Source organism: Nelumbo lutea, chromosome 1 (assembly GCF_056320005.1).
Source record: "Nelumbo lutea isolate HS-2025 chromosome 1, American lotus-T2T, whole genome shotgun sequence".
NCBI classification, from domain to species: domain Eukaryota; kingdom Viridiplantae; phylum Streptophyta; class Magnoliopsida; order Proteales; family Nelumbonaceae; genus Nelumbo; species Nelumbo lutea.
In genome coordinates this window covers 140,208,505-140,230,543 of record NC_142684.1, presented here as the reverse complement: position 1 = coordinate 140,230,543, position 22,039 = coordinate 140,208,505, and the positions used below count along the sequence as shown (strand labels likewise).

At 45.9% G+C, this 22,039-nt stretch overlaps 1 protein-coding gene and 1 long non-coding RNA gene across 2 annotated transcripts; both read left to right on the top strand.

Annotated features, from left to right (window-relative positions):
* The first annotated feature begins 1,667 nt into the window (after nt 1-1,667).
* Nucleotides 1,668-2,315, top strand: LOC148877955 (uncharacterized). Its single transcript, XM_088970962.1, has one exon. It carries the CDS (start codon nt 1,668-1,670, stop codon nt 2,313-2,315), a length of 648 nt encoding a protein of 215 aa, XP_088827088.1.
* Nucleotides 2,316-5,093: 2,778 nt separating this feature from the next.
* LOC148877954 (uncharacterized) lies at nt 5,094-9,453 on the top strand. The gene is made up of 3 exons (XR_016099736.1): nt 5,094-8,318; nt 8,400-8,815; nt 8,891-9,453. It is a non-coding gene; the product is annotated as an uncharacterized LOC148877954 (long non-coding RNA).
* Nucleotides 9,454-22,039: the final 12,586 nt, after the last annotated feature.

Sequence of the window (22,039 nt, the reverse complement as noted above, 5' to 3'; positions counted from 1 at the left end):
TCCAAAGCCTCATGAACGACCTCTTCCGCCCATACCTCCAGAAATTTATTTTGGTCTTCTTCAACGACATTCTAGTTTATTTTAAATCATGGGAAGACCACCTATCTCATTTGAGAGTTGTTCTAACTGTATTATCCTCTAACAAATTATTTGCAAAAATGTCAAAATGTCAATTTGGTGTTTCGCAGGTCGAGTACTTGGGTCATGTGATTTCAGAACAAGGTGTGTCCGTTGATCCAGCCAAAATACAAGTTGTTCTCGCATGGCCTACACCGACATCAGCAAAGGGGGTCCGTGGCTTCCTCGGGTTAGCAAGATATTACCGGAAGTTCATCCGCGACTTTGGAAGCATTGCAGCTCCCTTAACCCAATTGTTGACCAAAGGGGGATTTCAATGGAACAAGGCAGAAGAGTCGGCCTTCCATTAGTTGAAAAAGGCACTCACTTCACCGTGAATCCTACGTCTACAGGATTTTTCCCAATGATTTGTGATTGAATGCGATGCGAGTGGAACCAGGATTGGCGCCATCCTCATCCAGCAAAACCGACCGGTGGCCTACTTCAATGAAGCATTGAAAGGTTCAGCCTTGGTGTTATCCACCTATGAGAAGGAGATGTTAGCTATTGTCAAAGCCGTTAAGAAATGGCGCCCATATCTGCTTGGAAAACCATTCACAGTCCGCACCGACCAAAAAAGTCTTAAATATTTACTCGAGCAAAGGATAACCACACCGGCACAAACGCGGTGGCTGCCAAAGATACTAGGGTACGACTATGAGATCGAGTATAACAAAGGGCTAGAGAACCAAGGTGTGGATTCCTTGTCGCATATGGCTGAATTTCAATTTCTTTCCATCTCTATACCACACGTAGACTGGTGGCCGACGCTACAGGAAGAGGTCAAACATGACACCTTTTATGGGGAATTAATGAAGAAGCGACCCTCCCACAAGTTGCTTCAACGAGATAGAGTATGGTTTAAGGGGGACGAGATTTATTTGAGCCCTGTCTCCACCTTGATTTCAAAGGTGATGGCAGACTGCCACTCATCCCCAATAGGGGGACACTTTGGGTTTCATAAGACCCTCTCTCACATCAAGCACAACTTCCTTTGGCCCCACATGCATCGGACAGTAAAGGAATTTTTGCAACAATGTGACGTATGTCAGCGCTTCAAAACAGATTGCATGAGACCAACAGGATTGCTTTAGCCATTACCAATACCTACTCAAATGTGGACAGACATCTCCATGGACTTTATCGAAGGATTGCCTCCTTCTAATGGGTATACGGTTATCATGGTAATTGTGGATCGCCTAACAAAATATGCCCACTTCATTTGCTTAAAACACCCATTCACTACTACCACAGTCGCTAAGGCAATTGTTGCCAACGTTGTCCGCCTACACGGAGTTCCAACATCCATTGTTAGCGATTGTGACAAGGTATTCATCAGCTCATTCTGGTAGACACTCTTTCAGATGCATGGGACGAAATTGTGTATGAGCTCAAGTTACCACCCCCAAACCGACGGGCAAACCGAAGTTGTTAATCGGACGTTGGAGCAATATCTACGGTGCTTTGCAGGTGACCAACCACGAAAATGGTTAGAGTGGGTTCCTTGGGTAGAATATAGCTATAACACCTCCACTCACTCTTCCACCAAAATGACACCCTTCGAAGCAGTCTACGGGATCCCACCCCCAAGTCTGCTGACTTATGTACCAGGTACTGCTCGAGTAGGGGCAGTTGACGAATACTTGCATGACCGGGACATCATCCTACGTGAGCTACAACATAACTTCCAGGTAGCTCAGAACCGGATGAAATGTCAAGCGGACCAGCACCGACATGAAGCCTCGTTCGTAGCAGGTGATTTCATGTATGTGAAGCTACAACCTTTCCGGCAAACATCGGTGGCATTTCGGCGTTCCATGAAGCTCACCCCACGTTATTTTGGGCCATACCTAATCATTGAGAAGATTGGTCCAGTGGCCTATCGCTTAGCCTTGCCTCCCGGCTCTCAGATCCACAATGTGTTTAATGTTAGTTTGCTGCAGAAGTACTTGGGACCCATCACCCCAACTTCCACTCAGCTTCCCCCAATCTCGGATACTTCGACCATCCTACCCCAACCAGAAGCAACCTTGGACCGCTGTATTATTCACAAGGGAAAATACTGCCCAAAATCTAAAGTCTTGGTCAAATGGGTTGGGGCGTCGGTCGAGGACGCAACCTGTGAGAATGAATGGCACTTCAACAAATCATATCCCGACTTCCTTGCGAACAAGGATCCTTCAGGGGGGAGAAAATGATACGTGCATGTGCATGCATGCACTAGGCGCACAACAGCCGAAGATCCAGTCAAAATGGATAGTAGCAGAAGACCCGGTCATATTAGCCCTTAGTTGTGGATAAGCCTTAGCCATTCAGTTTTAATTCTGTTAGAATAGATAAGCCTTCAATTCTGTTTCCTAGATAAGTGCATTTTGTTTTTGTTGATAAGCTCCTAAGATTAAGGGGCGGTAGTTCCTATTTCTACTCCTAGTTTGTAGCACAATAAGGCTATAAATATAGCATGCATGAATGAAATAAGTCATTGGCTTTCCTACAACTGAACTCTCCCTCTCTCTTCTCCTTATTCTAGATCTTTCTCCCCTTTGTTGGAGAACTTGTGCATATCATCTTCCTCCCTCCGATGTCGAATTTCTTCTTGTTTGATAAACTCACCGAAGTCAGGTAAATGCCATTCAAGGCACATCGGGGTTCACCAATACCAATATACCTCTTAATGTAATTATTGCACTTTTAAATGTCAGACTTTAGAGCAAACAAACAAACCCTTAATCCAAGTCAAACATCCCAAGGAAAAACATTCAACCAAAGCTGAAGTACAGACAATCTCATTAATGAAAAGTAGCTAATACTAAATTAACAACAATAAAGAATCTAGCAACAAAATGTAAAGCTTACAGAGTGGGGGTACTTCCCTTTGTCATGTTTCTGGGCATGAGAGCTAATGGAAGCTTCAGTTCATGTTCACCACCTTCTGGTCGTTCGGTCTCTCTTCATACCTTGAACTCGAACCAATAAAATGCATTGTGATCCTCCTATTACAGTTTCGTCCATTGGGGCATACATTGTGCTGAATGTTTGGGATTGGGGGATGGGGATTTTGGGTAATAACAAGTTTGAGGTTGGGGTGATGGGGAGGGGGAATAGAAGTGTTGGCACGGCTGGGATGGGGACAGCAGATTTGACCTGTGCTAACTAAACTTAATCCTCCTCTGATTTGGATATATACACCCCTTCCGTTAATATTTGATTGATTAAGACATTAATTGACCGTTATACCCCTATTAACTCTTGCAGTCAGATTAGAAGAATTATTTTAATCTCAATTTTGTCCTATAACTCTAAGATGAATAAAAAATTAATATTTAAACTGTTTTCACCGTAGATCTGAATACCATAGTGTTACTTCTACTCTTTTCTCGTCCGAAATCGACACCTCAAGTTTTCTTTTAAAAGCTGCATTCTATATTGCAAGGCATGACTGCGTTTTAGGTGAAATTCGCACAGACCAGGGTAGACGATATTTTCATTGTATAAAACTAGTCATGATAATATATTATATCCAAGAATATTTAATAGTACTAGATCTCCACTGAAGCACAATCTATCGTGAGATGTTGTAATTGACAAGTGATTAAAAAACCTGGGGACCACAATAAATGGTGGACGTGGATCTCGCTTGATAGATCTTATAAAGTCAAAAGTCAACTATCATATAATCACAACCTTTATGCAATGATAGAATCGGCTCCGAATTACTATGATCTTGTTCATATACATGGGGTTTGGAAGTGTGGACGTTTTTTTGAGACTGATTTAAAAAAAAATATGTTTATGTTTTCAAGACTTATTTTTCATACAAAAAATGCTTCTGCCATGTAAACAGTGAGAAATATTATGTTTGGGTAAGGTGATTTTCATCATCATTTTTTATGTATGTGCTGACAGATAAACACTACATAGGATACATATTAATCAACCATTGACATTTCATGCATCCGTGGGGTCTTGATTTTCAAGGCATGCCCGATTTATTAATAATCGACTGAACCAAATAATAAGATACATGAGCATTTATTGAAATGCATATGTGAATCCAATATAATGCCCGTTTTTTTTTTGAAAAACAGCAATGGTTCCAAACATCTCCTAAATTGCTTCGATTTCTTTGTAATTGTACTACGGTAAATTATGAAATCGTCCGTTTTATTTATGGTATCCATGTATCGGATACATCTGTGAATCGTGTTCTTGCAGATATGCATGTGAGCATGGGAGAGGAAACAGGAAAGTGGTAAAGAGTAGTTCTGTCATATGATTTTCGTGTATGGGCAAATGCGGCATTTTAACATGTTTAAACCCATGATCAGCAATTTTGTCAGGTTTGTAACGTCATAATAACGGAAAGGAGATTTAAGGAGATGTCAAATTTTATGGGGAAATTTAAGGCCTTTTCAGAAAACCTTTGTAGGGGAGATTTAAGGGATTTCATCCCAAAAAACGCGAAGGGAGTTAGAAAAAGATAATGAGAAGGAGCTGTTAGCATTTTTTTACATTGGGATTTGGGAGATATCAAATATTGGGGGACAAGACAACACAATGAATGGATGAATCCTGGAGCCTGTTTGCTCATCTGTATGTCTCTCTCTCTCGCTCGATCCTTCTATCCATTTTCTAAAGACAAGGTCTCGCCACCTGCCCCCTCTCTTTCCTTTTCATCATCCTCCCTTTTTGGTTTCTCGCGATATCATCACAAATACGCTATTGCTTGGGATAGGCCATTTGGGATGCCTTCCTTATATGTTGGGAAACGCGTCAGCGTCTGATCAACGACGACTCATCCTGTATCGTGAGATGTTCCCATCAGAATATATCCCATTTTAGCTGTTACTAGTACTGCTACGGTGTGCAGACAAAGGTGTCCCCACCCGCCACCGGTATTTCCTAAACCACTCTTGGAAACCGCTTTTGGTTTTCTGGAGATTTACTGTTCAGCCTCTCAGTCCCTTGCTATATAAAGAATGAGCCCTCCTTTACTTCATCTGCTACCTTCGTACGACGTTCAACGAAGAACAAATCAAACAAGTATACAATTACTTAAACCATTTTTTTCTCAGCCGTTGTTGGAGATCTCCGACGATCCAAAGGGGGAGAAACACACAGAGTGAGTGAGAGAGATAAAGGGATTAAACAATATGAGTTATGCGAGCAAAGTCTGGATGGCAGCCGTCGTAGCCGTGGTGCAAGGCCACGCTGATCAGGGTTTCAAATGGAACTCCGGTCTTAGGTCTCTCCACTGCGCTAAGAAAAGCTTGTCATCTGGCGCAAACGCGACTGGTTTTCGGCCTTTGTCCGGCCTTGGTGGTTCGGACCTGGGGCATTTTTTGAGTGGCAGTAGTATTGGAGACGAGAGGCAAAAACTAGCCGATGAATCTCTTCAGAAGGTGATGTACCTGAGCTGCTGGGGTCAGAGCTAAGGGGAAGCAGCAAATGGGAGCGAGACGTGTGCTTCCTTCTTTCTCTCTCTCTCTAGTCGACTCATGCCATATTCCGAAGAAATTAAACTGCGCTGAGATCGATTGCTATTCCCCAACTGGGAAGATAAACGGAGTTTTTTTTCTTCTTTTTAAGGTTTTAGAGGAAGGGTTTGTGTTAATTTGCAAAGGAAAGTTGGAGGGCCGGATTGTTTTTTGTTTTGTTTTGTGAAAAGGCTAAATTCAAAACGGAAGCTGATTGGAAGGAGGGGAAGAAGGGGTGTAAGTCATTAGCTGTATATAAATGGGGATGATATCTCCATTGTGCTTGCACATAAAAAGCTAGCTCTGAAATTTCACCTGTCAATACAAAATACAAAGAAATAAAGATCGTGTTGCGTTGCTTTATCAACGATTAATTTTGGGTTTGTGTTCTTATGAAAAAGTGAAATCCTCAGTTGAACATCCAGGTTTGCCGTTTGTGACAGCAAATTACTGTTACTGTTCTCTTGCCTTGAAGCTGGGACCTACCCGCCCGATTGTACAACTATCTTGAATTCAGGAACCATCAACCAGACTCTGCGATAAAAAGATCACTCATCCAATGAGAAGTGTCAACAGTCGGACCTGTTTTCAATATTTGCGTAAATTACAAGTGTAAGCATGCAAGTTCTTTCAGTCACGGCCCAGTCCCATGTGGAGAGATAAGTCCTCGGTACTTTCTGAAAGGTCGGACAAAAGGTATCATGAGTGTACAACCAAATGTAGGTTTGACACGTAGGATTGGCAATGTGGATGGCACGAAAAGCAAGCCAATCCCAGTTCCCAGCCCTCGGTATGTTCAGTTGTTCACCTGCTCCTTATGTCAAGGCAAATGGTTTGGGTGCAAATTATGATTCATTTTTTTCCAAACTTCACCTTAATTTTAAACCAGAATTTGTACTTGTAATTTGGGAGTAGTGTAGGAACAGAGGAAGGCGATTAGATTGTCCTCTTGGCAGGGTGGGGCGGTCGTGTTTAAGATGAAGAAAATAAAAGTTAAGAGACCTGGGGATTTATTCTCGGGTAAGAACTTTAACGATCTAGCGGTGGTGTAGGATAGCCGGGCTGAGTTATAAGGATGCTAGTCTGAGCTAAATAAGATAGTCGGGCTGAGTTATAAGGATGCGGGTCAGAGCTAAGTAGTTGTGTAGGTCTCAAAAATTGGATTCGTGTTTTGGTCGGATTGAGCACCCTTGGGATGAGTTTAGCTGTTGAGGTATTCGGGATAGTCTTATTTCAATGGAGTCGTCTTTCTTATTTCTCTTTATTTGTGGTTGTGTTCATCCACATGACTTGTAGTTGATGTGGCTGAAAGGAAAAGATGGGGGACTATCACAATAGCGTAGTTCGATCAGGATATGTCGACATGGCTGAGCTAGTCCAGCGTGGCTGACTTAGAAAGATGTGGTAGGGCAATAGTTGGGCGGCCACGTGTCTCATAGGACCAATTCAACCATGACTCGATCACCACTCCCCTGGTTCTGAAGTTGATGAATGAAGTTTCCTATGTTCATTGCTCGGTTGAGGAATTTCAGAGCTTGCGTATCATTCGTACCGTGTTGGTTGTTGCCAAGGAATCCTCTCTGTAGAACTTAAACCAAAATTTTGGTTTCCGAACCACTCCCCAAGTTTTGCTATCAAGGAGGGGGAATGCTCGGGTAGGCCATTGTACAACCTAATCGAGGATTTGCATTGAAGGCTGGATCAGTATAGCGGGTCTCTATGTCAAAGGTTGGACCGATGCAGTAGTTGAACTGATGCAATTAATGGGCACAACCATTGCCTACTGAGGGTGTCGCTTCGGTTTCTGAGGCTTCCTCATGCACGTTATTAGTTACGTCGGTTGGTCTCTCCTTGGTCTGTGCCCCTGATGGCTATAAAAGGGAAAAGGGGTCCCTCCCCCCTTTCCATCCTTAGTGTCACTTGCAAGAGATTAGCATCCACTTCTTAGCAGATTCGTCGGTCACATAGCTCGGCAGATAGCTCCACTTCTCCAGTAGTTCTGGTTCCAGCTCTTCTCGAGGCTCAACCTACGAGCCTGAGCTGAGAGACTTCGTGGCTGTCGAAATTGAGGAAGCCGAGGTTGGTCCCTCTAGGATGGAGACAGAGCTTCCTCTTTCGGTAGGTCGCCGGTTTGGTACCATGCCCAACGTCTTGACGGCTGGGGATATGGCTCGAATTTGATCTATATGCCATTCCCGCAGAATACCAGATTAGGTGTTTGCAGCCCGGGGAGATGGCTATTGATGCTCAACCCGGTGAGTTGTGCATTAATGAGCACAGCTTGGAGGCTGGGCTGAGGTTCCCGTTGATTGAGGGGTTCGCTAAGGTGCTAAACTGGTACAAGGTGTTGCTAGTGCAGCTGATGCCGAACTCCTTTAGATTTTTGCTCATTCTCATGTCCTATTGTGCGGTCCGCGATATTGATCTAACCCTGGGGATGGTGAGATTTATGCTCAAGTTGAAACACCACCAGCAGGGGTACTACTACTTCTCCACTCGGCGTAACATTCGGTCATTGGTCGGAGCCCCTTCTTCTGTAAAGCACTGGAAGGAGTCTTTCTTCTTCGTGTGAATCCCCGGGGGTCTCCCTTTTCTTGCAACACCAATGGGCGGCGCTTACTTGGGAGGAGAGGTTAGCCCTAAACATGATCCACGAAATCGACGTTATCGCGTACACATGCTCGGAGATGCTGGTGCTTGTTGGGCTGATGGAGGGGGTGGCCGGTCTGTTTCCTTTTACTTCTGTTTGTCGATTTGATTTTATGTTGCCAACTGTGTATTTATCTTGGACCTTCTGTGTTACAGGTGCGAGAATGGCCAGCGAGGAAGACATTATTCATCGGATGAGGGATCTTTGATGAAGGTAGGAACGAGCCGGTGTGCAACCAAAGGCTCATCCCGAGGCGGATGAGCGGCTATGACCCAAACATAGGGTGGCCCATCAGCGAAGAAGGGTACGACAATGAGAGGCCAAGGAGGACGACGTTGTCGTGGTTGACCCTCAAGGGGTTTGTCGCCCTGCTTGTACGTCAGTGACTGAGGCAAGAAGCAGTTCAGGTCTATACGTGTTGAGGTGGTCAGTTCGCATGAATGACAATCTGGAGACTCTCGAGGTTCCTGAGCAGTTGCTACAGGGGATTACGACCATGTCTATAGCTTGGGAATCGGTTGGGGTTGGTAGTGGAGCTTTGGAGTGTGCTCAACTTTGGTTTGTTGCCCAGGTAAATCCTCTTCCTTTTGTTCCTTGTGTGTTGCTCTCCTTTTCGATGTACTTATCACATTATATTTGTCTACAGAATGCTTGCGTGGCGGTTGCTCTAGTTGATCGTCTCAGGGACGTTTGATCGACATACGAGCGGGAACATTCTGAGTATCTACGGCAAAAAGGCCCAATTGGCCAAGCTCTAGGCTCTTGGGGAGCGGTCAGCCACACTTAAGAGAGAAGTGGCCGAGCTGAAGGCGCAACTGGTTGAGCAGGCTAGTCTTGTTCAAGAGTTGAAGCAGGAGATCACCGAGCTCAAGGCTAAATAGAGCAGGCTAAGGAAGGAGACCACCAAGGAAGCCATCATCGAGTACAAGGCGTTTGAGGAGGTGCAACTACATATGGATGAGTACGCCGAGGCCTCCTTTATAGCTGGGTTCACCCTTTTCTAATGCAGGATCCTTCGTCGCCACTTGAAGTTGGCCGAGGAGTCGCAAGGTTGGGACGCTTTTGACCAAACTTCTCCGCAAGAATTTGCCAAGGGAGCTGAGGATGAGGCTGAAAACGATATTGACACTGTTGATTATGCCGCCGTGGACTAATCGGCGGCCTCATATGTTCATTATTCTTATCGTTTTGGTGTTATGCTGCTTCTCTTTTTTTGTTTGCTCGCTATGTTGGGCTTTAAACGATTGTAATAGATTGTTTTTAAGTTGAATAACAGCTCTTCTTCATGTTGACTTCACATATGCCTCTTGTTGTTGTTGATGTACTTGTGCATGTCCCTCTTTTTTTTTTTACCCGTAGCACGCCTAGCCAAGCTATTACACGTTCCAAGCCGAGCTGAGCTACGTCGCGGCCTCTTGTTACTTGTACCATTTTTTTATTGTTGGCCTGGGTGAGGTCAGTTGGGCTGCTGTGTGGGTCAAGTCAGGTTGTTCTTTGTACTTCGTGCTTCTAGCCCGTTAGCCGAGGTATAGTCGATTAAGGTATGGCCGACGGGTGAGTAGCTGGCCGGGCTATGCCTTGGCATCCCCAATCCTGTGTTGGTCGAAGTGTCATTAGCTCAGTCGAGCTATGCCTCAGTGTCATTGTCTGAGATCTTTCAGTTTTTGAGCTCTCAGGCATGGGACACTCAGTTTCTGGTCTCGGAGCCTTTGGGGCCATTCTAGGGCTAGTTGTTTCTCAACTAGCTCAGTTGTTAAGTTGGCAGTAGTGCGGAGTTCCTCGACCGCCCTCAGGCCTTGGTGAGCGGGGGCATTCTTCCTCAATTTAGGCTTAGCCATTGGCAATTGAGTCAAGTAGCTTGCTTGGTAATGTGCTGTCGAGTTGGGAGTAATAGGCTCAGCTATTTCGGGGATCGGCGGAGTCAGCTCAACTAGCAGTGTATCTTAGCATGTGTGTGTAGTGTGCGCAGTTGGCCATGGGTGTGCCTATGGATTGAAGAAGTAATATAAAAGAAGATTTGCATTGCTTATGGGTCTACTGGTAATACATCCTGAGGTTTTCCGAGTTCCAACTCCTCGGAATTGGTTGACCTTCGAGGTCTTCAAGTCTATAAGTGCTTGGTTCGAGGACTTTGGTGACCTTATACGGTCCTTCCCAATTCGGTTTGAGCTTCCCTTCTCCTGGCGTGGGTACAATGACTTTGCGTAGAATGAAGTCGCCTGTCTTGAATTCACGTCTTCTTACCTTAGAATTGTAATTCCGTGCCTTCTTCTGCTTTTGTGCAACCATCTTCACATTGCTTAGTCCTGAGCTTTTTCTATTAGGTCCAACTCTGCGCATAGATCTTCGTCATTCTGTCCCTAGTCAAAGAGCTCGGTTCGAAGAGTCGGGGAACCTAGTAGGATGCGATTAGTTATCTCGGTCTACTCATTGCTCTGAGGTAAGTGTACCGCAATAGTCCAGTGATCGATCCTTAGGTCAGCACATAAGGCCTTGATCTTCTTTTCGGTGAACTGGGTTCCATTGTTTGTGATGACCATGCGTAGAATGCTGAAGCGATAGATGATTACCTGCCAAATGAAGTTCTGAGCATCGTGGGCGGTGATGCGTGCCAGGGCTTCGGCTTCTACCCACTTCGTGAAGTAGTCCACTGCTACAAGGAGGAACTTCTTCTATGCAACCGTGGTGGGGAAGGAGCCGAGGATGTCCATTCCTCTCTGAGGAAACGGCCATGGGCTGGCGATCGGTCTCAAAGGAATCACAGGATGGTGATGTAGATTAGAGTGACATTGGCAACTATTGCACCTCTGAACTAGCTGGGCGACATCCTACTTCATTGTTGGCCAGAAATACCCCTGTCAGAGCACCTTATGGGCTAGTGTGCATGCACTGGGATGATCTCTGCAAATGCCCTCATGTATTTCCCTAAGGACATAGTCTGCCTCAAGTAGGGAAGCATGTGGGAACGATGATATAGTTGGCCTCTATGTTGGAGTCTTCTTACTTCTTCCTGATCTTCTGGGGAGGTGCCCTCTCAAAGATACTCGATTATGGGGTTCATCCAAGATGAGCCATGTTGCATTGGAAGAATGAGGACGGCTGGTGGTGCGATGCTCGGTTGGGCCAGTGTGTCTAGCCGGATGGTTGAGTCAAGGTCGGATTGCGGTGAGCTGGCGAGCTTTGGAAGGGCGTCGACTCGAATGTTCTTGCCCCGAGGGATTTGTTGGATGTCGAAATGCTTGAGCCGTTGAATGAGCTCCTGCACCTTTTGTAGGTAGCTCGCCATAGAGGGAGTCTGAGCCTCGAATTGGCCATGGATTTGGTTGACCACAAGCTAAAAGTCGATGAAGGCCTCGACCCGTCGTACCCCAAGGTCTAAAGCAAGGCGGAGCCCAATACCATAAGCTGAGACTCATTGTTAGATGCCTTGAATTCAAATATGAGGGCGTGTTCCAATACTACGTCGTTTGGGTCGAGGAGGATAAGGCCAGTGCTGCCACCTTGATTGTTCAACGAGGCATGAATGTTGAGGATCCACATTGGGGGCAGTGGGGCTGGTTCCTCCACGACAAACGTACATTTCACGATGAACTCTACCAAGGCCTGGGCTTTGATCGTCGGTTGGGGTGCATACGTGATGTCAAACTCACTCAGTTCCACGCTCCATTTGACTAGGTGGCTCAACACTTCCGGTCACTGTAGCACCTGCTTGAGGGGCTGGCTAGTGAGTACTCGGACGTTGTGGGCCTAGAACTAGGGTCTGAGTTTTCTGGTCATGGTGACGAGAGTCAGAGCCAACTTTTCGAGATTGGAGTATCGGGTTTCTACATCGTTGAGGACCTTACTGGTGTAATAGATCGGCTTTTGTACTTGACCTTTTTCTTTAACTAAAACACAGTTGACGACCTCGTCCCTGGTTGAGAGGTAGAGCAATAGCTCGTCTCCTGGGCTCGGCTTAGTTAGGAGGGGCGGCGAGCTCAGATACTGCTTTATTTCCTGGAAAGACTGGTCACATTTCTCCGTGCACTAGAAGTCCTTTAGCCGTTTGAGCGCTTTGAAAAAGGGGAGGCACCGGTTTGCGGATTTGGACATAAACCTGCCGAGGGAGGCTATTCTCCTAGTGAGCTGTTGCACTTCTTTGTGGGTCCAGGGGGATGGCATGTCAAGGATGACTTTTATCTTCCCCGGGTATTCTTCAATTCCTCTCTGTGTTACCATGAATCCCAGAAACTTGTCGGAGCCAACCCCGAAGGCGCACTTGGTCGGGTTTAACTTCATCTTATACTTTCTAAGTGTGTCGAAGACTTGCGGAGGTCGGTTAGGTGGTGCTCGGCCTTTTTGCTTTTTATGAGCATATTGTCGACATACGCCTCCACATTCCTTCTGAGCTGCTCTTTGAATACCTTGTTCACAAGCCGCTGATAGGTGGTGCTAGCATTTTTGAGGCCAAAGGGCATTACCTTATAGCAGTACAGGCCTCGGTCAGTGATAAAGGCTATTTGCTCTTGGTCGCCTGAGTCCATTCGGATCTGGATGTAACTTGAGAAGGCATCCATGAAGCTCAGGAGCTCATGTTCTGCTGTTAAGTTGACAACCTGATTGATCTGAGGAAGGGGAAAGCTATCTTTGGGATATGCCTTATTTAGGTCGGTGAAGTCGGTGCAGATCCTCCACTTTCCATTGGCCTTTTACACCATCACTACGTTGGCCAGCCAATCAGGGTATTTGACTTCCCTAATGAATCTGGCATCGAGCAACTTCTGTAATTCCTCAGTGATCACTTGCCACCACTTTGGAGTGAAGTTCCTCTTTTTCTGTTTCACAGGTCGATAACGGGGGTCAATGTTCAGCTGATGTGTGATAACATCGGGATAGATTCCAAGCATGTCCTTTGCCGACCAAGCGAACACTTCGGCATTGTTCCTCAGTAATCGAACAAGTTCCTCTCGGAGGTGGTCACCTATCAAGGAACCAACTTGGATCGTCTTTTCGGGGTCTTCCTCAACCAAGGGAACCTGGACGAGGTCTTCCATAGGTTGGTCATGCCATGCCTTTACCTCATCGTGCAGGTCATATGCTTCCACCATCAATGTTTCGATCACTGGACGTGGTCCTCGGCAGGATAACTGATAGCAATGTCGCGTTGTTTTCTGATCTCCACGTGTCACCCCTATTCCATACTTGGTTGGAAATTTCATGACAAGGTGATATGTTGAGACTACTGCCCGCAGGGCGTTGAGGGTCGGCCTGCCGAGGATCACGTTGTAAGAGGAGGGGCAGCGTACCACGATGAAATCTACCATGGCCATCGCAATTATGTCATCGTCCCCGATCAAGGGGGAAGAGTTATCCTCCCAATGGGCCAGAGGGACTCTCCCGAAAATCCTATCAAGGGGGTGCTAACTGGTGCAAGCTGATTTCTGGCAATGCTGAGCTTTTTGAATGCATCTTCAAACAACACATCGACGGAACTCCCTATGTCAATTAGGATCCGTCGTAACTCAAAATTGGCCACTTCGGCGGTGATGACCAAGGCGTCGACATGCGGTGTCTGGACTCCTCAGAGGGTCATTATCAGTGAAGGTAATAGACGTGTCGCGCCTCCTCCCGTGACCTCGATTGTCGATCTCGCACAGCCAAGCATATCTCTTCCATCCCAAGTTGTTTTCCTCTCCGGAAGCGCTTTTGCCCGATATCACATGGATAACGCTAGCTGGGGGGCCACGGGGTGGAGACTGTCGAGCTTTGTTTGCTCTTCTTTCCTCTTGGGTTGACTTCCCCGTTCTGTCTACGAATCCGCTGAGATAATCACACCTAATTAGATCTTCAATATGGTTGCGTAGGCCGAAACAGTTCTCCTTATCATGGTCGTGGTCCTTGTGGAACTCGCAATATTTGTCTCAGTTCCTCTTGTTTCTTTACGTCTTCATCTTCTCGGGCCACCTAACATAGTTGCGGTCGTGGATTTGCATCAGGACTTTAGACCACAGAATATTAAGCGGTGTGAAATTCTGATAGGTCGATGGAGGGGTGCGAGGCCTATGGTCGGTCCGACGATTTTGTCTCTTGGTATCTCTGTCTGCAATCTCAGACTTGCGTTCGTCGTTCTCTCTCCCTTTTATGTCGGGCTTCTCATCCTCGTCTATGAGCTGTGCCCGGGCCTCTTCAACGTTGATATACTTCTGCGCGTGGCTCATTAGCACGACCAACGCTTGAGGAGGATTCTTGGAGATGGAGAAGTTGAACGGGGAAGGGCGGAGTTCATATTGTATGGCCGTCACCGCGACTAATTGATTTAAGTCCCTAACTTGAAGTGCTTCTTTGTTAAACCTCACCAGGTAGTCCCTAAGGAACTTCGCCTTCCTCTATCAAACTTGCATGAGGCTGGCTAAGGTTTTCCCATGCTTTTGAATTGTTGTAAACTGCGCCAGGAATTAGGTCTCTAGTTGTGTCCATGACGCTATAGACCTCGGCGGTAGGGAGGAGTACCATGCCAAGGTCAGGTCTTGCAATGTGGCTACAAGGGCTTTGCACATTAGTCCCTCCGACGCACCATGTAGCATCATTTGGGCTTGGAGTGTTGTGATATGGTCAAAAGGGTTGGATTTTCCGTCATACTTGTCGAGTTGGGGGGCTCGCCATCCGGTAGGGGGTACCTCATCCATGATGTCCTGGACGAAGGGCGGCTCCTTGGTGATATGTGCGATGGCCTGCACAGGTTGATCCGTGGTGGGGATTGTGCTCTTAGGAGCGGAAGTACGCTTTAACTCTTCTAGACGTTGTCGCAGGCCCTTAATCTCGGCGTCTCTGTTGGCCCAGGGATGTAGTGTGTACGGCCTCCCTTTTGGGTGGTGTAGGGTGATCCTTGACTGAACTTGACTCGGCAACGGAGACCACGAAGGGCGGCGTCCTTTTGTCGAGCATTTCTTTGGTGGGGATGTGCATTGACTGGTGTGTTTGGCTATGGCGGTCCCGTCCATAGGAACAGGCTGTGGCGGTGGGGCTTCGATCGTGTCCTGCCTCATCTGCTCAGACCGTTCTCCCCTTATGTCTGTCCAACGTGCTTTGGGGTCCTCGGTCCGAGGATTATCCTTCGTGCGTGTCAGGGCTTAAGGGGCATCCCGGTTGAGCGGTGCAGCAAACCCTAGTGTTTGCATGAATTCAAAGATCCTATCAACCTTTTCCTGTATGGCACGGAACTGTGCTTGATCTATCGTAGCTGAAGGCTGCGAGACTTCTTGGTACGGGGAGTGTCGGTTCTCCCGAGTTAGGGAATGGTCAGTTGATCGCTCAAGCTGGTTCTTAGGCATATTGATTGCTTCCTTAATTGCGCGGTGAGGAATGAGATTTTCGGAAAAGGCTTTTTGTGTTGTTCCCACAGACAACGCCAATCTGATGTTGCTCAATCTGAGGTAGTGCACAAACTGAGGAAGGCAATCAGATAGTAATTCTTGGCAAGGCGGGGCCGAGCTATAAGGACGGGGCCGCGCTTCAAGATTTGTAATCAAGGAAATGGAAGTCAGAGATCCGAGGAGTTATCCTCGGGTAAGAACTCCAATGCTAAGTCAATAGGTATTGGTAGGATGGTCGGGTAGAGCTAAAAGGATGCCGGTCTGAGCTAAGTAGTTGCGTCGGTCTCAGAAATTGGATCCCATACCTTGAGCATGGAGTACCTTTTTATATCCGAAAATTCATGTCTTGGTCGGATTGGGCCTCTGGGGTCGCCGAGATGAGGTTAGCCATTGAGGTATTCGGAATAGAGTCTCATTTCCTGGAGGAGTCGTCTTCTTTATTCCTCTTTATTTGTGGTTGTGCTAATCTACATGATGTGTAGTTGATGTGGCTGAGAGGAAAAGATGGGGGGCCACCACAATAGCGTAGCTTGGCCGGGCTATGCTGATGTGGCTGAGATAGCCTAATGTGACTGACTTAGGAAGATGTGGTAGGGCGATAGTTGGGCGGCCACATGTCTCACAGGACCAGTTTTGAAGGGATAGGAAATCCATCACATGGACGCCCAAAGATTGCAGAATAAGGGGGCGAATTTAAAAAAAAATTCTCTCCCTTCAACTAGGAATCGAATTCCCCATTTAGAAAATCATATTTTCAAGGATCATTCTTGAACCACAAACTGAACCAGATTTGAACCAAAAGGTGTAGGGAGAGATAATACTTGATACAGAGAAATAATATCTCTCAATGGAGGTGTTCACGCCCAATGTAGGATCCAAAATCTGCTTCCACTGAAGATGGCGGAATGCAGGGTGGAGCAGAATCAGCAGTGTTCTTCCAAAAGAACTTGATCCTTCTCAAGAATCACCTGGACGGATTGTGAATACAACTCACACCAATCTTTTCTCCAAAAATTGGATCAAGATCCAATCTTGATTTCTCCCAAAGAATGGAGATCGAACTAATGTAGGCGGTGGCTGGAGGAAGGAGGCGGTTAGAGAGTATTTGCAGGGTGCAGATTTCTCTCTTCTATGATCTCAACTCTGAAGACAAGACTGCTGCTGGTGGTTGTCTGTTGTGATGTCTAAAGGCTGCTGCCCCCTCTTCCTTTTATAGACTTAAAGGGATCAGCTCCTAATCCCATTAGGAGTTGCTAACCCAAATCATATCTGGATTTGAAGTCCCTTTAAGATAAGGGATAACCCTTATCTTATCTACAGATTAGATCAGCCATCTCCTAATCTAATTAGGAAGTTTCCAGATCTAAATCTCATTTAGATCTTGGACTCTCTGAGTGGATAGGGTGTGGGCCCAATCCTATCAGCTGATATTATCTCAGAATTCGCCCCTTAAGTGACTAATCAAATTAGCCCAGTTCGAAATGGGCTTAAGGCCCATTTAGGGTTATGTATTCATTTAGCCTTCCAAACTGCTGCCTAGTTGGGCTTCCTTGTACGGCGTGGGACCCAAACATTGATCTACACATCAACCACATGGGTTCATCCCAGCCTTTGTTACAAGGCCTGGCCGAATACACTGTTATGGACAGTACACCCCCTAAAACCCATCAGATGGGCTCTATGGGCCCAACACTTACCCTAAGTGGTCCCTGGGCCAAGCCACCTTGTAACACCCAAGGATTGTGGGAAAATGCAAGGTTAGCCATCAGGTATTATCTTCAATGGTCTTACACTTAACCTCTCAGCCCATAATGATCATACACTGCCCCGACAAGAGAGGACCTCTCCCTCGGCTGCAAGGAACAGTGTTGCACTCTCTCTTATATGGATCCCGGGATTTAAAACCTTTTGCAAATCATTTCGAAACCATAATACATATACTTTTATATCTCATATAAAATATATTTTGCAAAACAGATCTCAACGATTGAAATCGACTGCCGGCAGTCTTGGTTTCCATTAGTGAAAGTGCATCCCCGATCATTACCTTTGTTTGAAAAAGGGGCTGATCCTATCACTATGATCACCTACTCAGATGAATTTTCAGACTGCCCCAACATACCCAGGTTTTGACCCCCGCTAAGGATCTCACTAATTGGTACATCAAAGACAGCCCAATCTAACACCTAGTGTAGTATCATAATGGAGTCTAGGGGTCGAGTGTAACTTTTCAGTTTTGCCCATCAATCTCCAAGGTCCAGGGCAATACTAAAAATCTGGTCCAGTTCAAAGATTTAATTAATCCCACACTGTATGTGCCTGGGGTCTCACCCCGGTAGCTGAGACAAGCCACCCCAACCGACTTGGTGGCACCACAGTGTCAGCCTTGTCAGGATAGGTTTCCCCGGACCGACCCACTGGCTGTGAACATTCTAAATTAACACGAGTCTCATTAAGTGTCCAGTTTAAGGGTATTACACAAAAATATACCAAGGGAACATGAATCAAATATGCACTTTTATTCATTTGCAATAAACTCATAAAGTACATCATTTTGATTGAAGCTAAGGGCATACAAAACTATCTAGCAGCTCCCACTTGCACTTAGGTCCAATCAGGTACTAGCCGGAGTCCCATGCTTTCCACGTGTTTCTCAAACACTTTCTGTGATAGTGGCTTTGTCAATGGGTCTGCTACATTTTCCGCTGACGCTACCTTCTGAATCAGGACGTCCCCTCTACCAACAATCTCCCTTAGTACATGGTACTTCCTCTCGATGTGCTTCGACTTTGAGTGGGCTCGTGGCTCCTTAGCCTGAGCAATAGCTCCATTGTTGTCACACAACAATGGGATGGGTGATGTACTGGATGGAACTACTCCCAACTTGTGAACAAACTTCTTCATCCACACGGATTCTTTGGCAGCCTCACTTGTGGCAATGAACTCGGCCTCGGTCGTGGAGTCTATAGTGAACCCCCGTTTGCTGCTTTTCCAGCAAATAGCACACGATCCTATCGTGAAAATATATCTAGATGTAGACTTTCAATCATCTAGATCTGACTGAAAATCGGCATCTGTATACCCTTGGATCTGTAGTGAATTACCATCGAATACTAGTCAAAACTCTTTTGTCCTTCGAAGGTACTTAAGTATGTTTTTCACAGCAGTCCAGTGCTCCTGCCCTGGGTTGGCCTGAAATCTGCTTACTACACTCACTGCCTGAGCAATATCATGACGAGTGCACAGCATGGCATACATGATGCTCCCCACAGAAGAGGCATAGGGAACGTCTTTCATGCCATCAATCTCCTTAGAAGTCTTGGGAGACATCTTCTTGGAGAGAGTGACTCTGTGCCTAAAAGGAACATTTCCTTTCTTGGAGTTTTCCATGCTGTATCTCTTGACTATTTTGTCAATGTAGGCAGATTGGGATAATCCTATTATCCGCTTCGATCTATCTCTATAGAGTCGAAGACCCAGTATATAGGAGGCTCCTCCAAGATCTTTCATGGAGAATTGCTGTGAAAGCCATACTTTTTCCGTAGTCATCATTCCTACATCATTCCCAATGAGTAGAATGTCGTCTACATACAGAACCAAGAAGGTAACCTTATCTCCACTGTACTTCCTGTAAACACAGGGTTCATCCAGATTCTGCTCGAAGTCAAACGATTTGACGGCAGAGTCAAAACGGATGTTCCAACTTCTAGAAGCTTGCTTAAGTCCATAAATGTATCTATTAAGTTTACATACCATGTTTTCCTGACCCGGAGCTATGAAGCCTTGCGGTTGCTGCATATAGATATTTTCAGTAAGATCTCCATTCAGGAATGCAGTTTTGACATCCATTTGCCAAATCTCATAATCATGGTATGCTGCTACAGCTAGTAGGATTTTAATGGATTTAAGCGTGGCCACAAGCGAAAAGGTTTCCTCATAATCGATGCCCTCTTTCTGAGTGTACCCTTTCACCACCAGATGAGCTTTGAAGGTCTCAACCCTACCATCGGGGCCCTTCTTCCCCTTGTAAATCCATTTGCAACCGATTGTTTTTACCCCGGAGGGCGGATCTACTAGAGTCCAGACTTCATTGGTCTCCATTGAGTCCATCTCGACTCTCATGGCCTCCACCCACTTCTGGGAATTTATGTCCAACATAGCTTCCGCGTAAGTCATGGGATCCTCCTTACTAGTCAAGGTTCCCACCAGGTAACTATCCTGGTCATAACCATAACGGACTGGTGGCCTGGACACCCGAGTGGATCTTCTAGGTTGGTCACTACCTGGAACTTGTGGGACATCTCCCACTACTCCTGAGCTCTCCTCATCAAGAACAATTTCCTGACGATGGGTGTCCAGGATGTAATCAGTCTCCAAGAATTGGGCATTTCGACTGTAGAACACTTTTTGCTCACTTGGGTCATAGAAAAGATAACCTACAGAGCCTTTTGGGTAGCCTACAAATAGGCAACAGCTGGTATTCGATTCTAACTTGTCTGCACTCGTTCTTTTAATGTGTGCTGGACAACCCCAAATCTTCAAGTGTCTGACACTTGGTTTCTCTCCGGTCCAAAGTTCATATGGAGTGTTCGGAACCGATTTGGTTGGAACCCGATTCAGCACGTAAATCGCAGTCTCTAATGCGTAACCCCAAAAGGATGTGGGTAACTCTGAGTGTATGAGAAGTGACCGGACCATATCCAATAAGGTCCTATTCCTCCTCTCTGAAACACCGTTAAGTTGTGGTGTAGCAGGAGGAGCTAATTGTGATACTATCCCATTGTCCTTTAAGTAGTCACTGAATTCGTCAGAGAGATACTCGCCTCCTCGATCAGATTGAAGGGCTTTAATTTCTCTCCCCAACTGTTTATTGACTTCTTGTCTAAACTCTTTGAACTTTTCAAAGGATTCAGACTTGTGTCTCATTAGGTACACGTAAGTATATCGTGAGAAATCATCTGTGAAGGTGATGAAATACACGTGTTGATTCCGTGTCCTAACACTCAGGGGACCACATACATCAGTATGTATTAGGTCAAGTGTGCCTGTACATCTTTTAGCCTTACCATTAAATGGCCGTTTTGTCATCTTGCCTTGTAGGCAAGGCTCACAGGTGGGAAGATCTTCTACAGTTAGAAAATCCAAAGGACCATCCTTTATCAACCTTGAGATTCAGTCAACACCGATGTGGCCAAGTCGGTAATGGCACATACACGTGAGATTAACTGTATCACGGGCTTTCTTCTTGGGGATTTCAGCCAACGTAGTTTCGATTATGTTAGTTTCTAGAGAAGGATGTAGAACATAGAGTCTGTTCTCCAGTTCCCCATATGCGATGAATCTGTTATTTCTTTTAATAGTAATCGTATTTACTAAAGAAGACAGAATAACCATCTGCACACAGTTTTGAAACAAAACTCAAATTTCTTCTTAAGTTTTGTACATAAAAGACAATCTTTCAGTACAACTTTTCATTCTCTAAAAATTAACTCCACGGTTCCTATTGCCGTGGCTGCAACAGTTGTAGTAGTCCCCAAGTAGAGAGTGACTTCTCCTTCACTCAGCCTTCTGCTTACCTTGAATCCCTGCAGTGAGTTACACGCATGAGTTGAAGCCCCGGAGTCAATACACCAGGATGCAGAAGCTACCAATAAATTGGTTTCTATAACACAAGTTTCGAAATTACCTTTCTTGAATTCCAGGTAGGCAGGACACTTCTGTTTCCAGTGGCCGGTTTTCTTGCAGAAGTGACAGGCATCCGATGCTTTGTCTTTCTTCTGCCTTTTTCTCTTGGTGGCTTTCTTCTGAGGCTTCTTTGCCTTCCTCTTTCTCTTGCCCATTTTGCTAGCTTCAACAAGCATAGCTACAGGCTCATCCTTTTTAATCAGTTCTTCGGCTCTTTGCAACATATTGCTGAGCTCTTGCAAGCTGACATTCAACTTGTTCATGTTATAGTTCATGATGAACGGATTAAAGGAAGGAGGCAAAGAATTAAGGATAGCATCTATCTGGGTCGCAAGGTCCAGTCCGGATGCAAGATCCTCTAGTTCGTTGATGTAACCCATCATCTGAAAACAATGGTCGTGAACTTGTTGGCCCTTGGACATTTGAGTGGTCATGAACTGTTTCAAGACCTTTTGTCGAGTAGAATGATTCTGCTCTTCATACATCATCCTCAGGCTGTCCAATATGTCCTTGGCAAGTTTGATCTGATCGAACTGCCTCTGTATTGGGTTGTCCAAGGAGGCAATGATGTAACACCGGGCTAGGGAGTTTTTCTCCTTCCATTCCTGATAGTCTCTCCTTCGGGCCTCAGAAGCCCTGTCACCCGGACGCTCAGGGGCAGGATTCTTTGCCACTTTGTCCTGCTTTTCAGAAGCTAAGACCAGCGTAAGGTTCCTGTACCAGTCGGCATAGTTTGGGCCCTTAAGCTTGTTGTCGTC

Excerpts from the sequence above, each read along its gene's own strand:
- LOC148877955 (XM_088970962.1), top strand. The coding sequence starts at position 1,668 with ATGACACCCTTCGAAGCAGTCTACGGGATCCCACCCCCAAGTCTGCTG.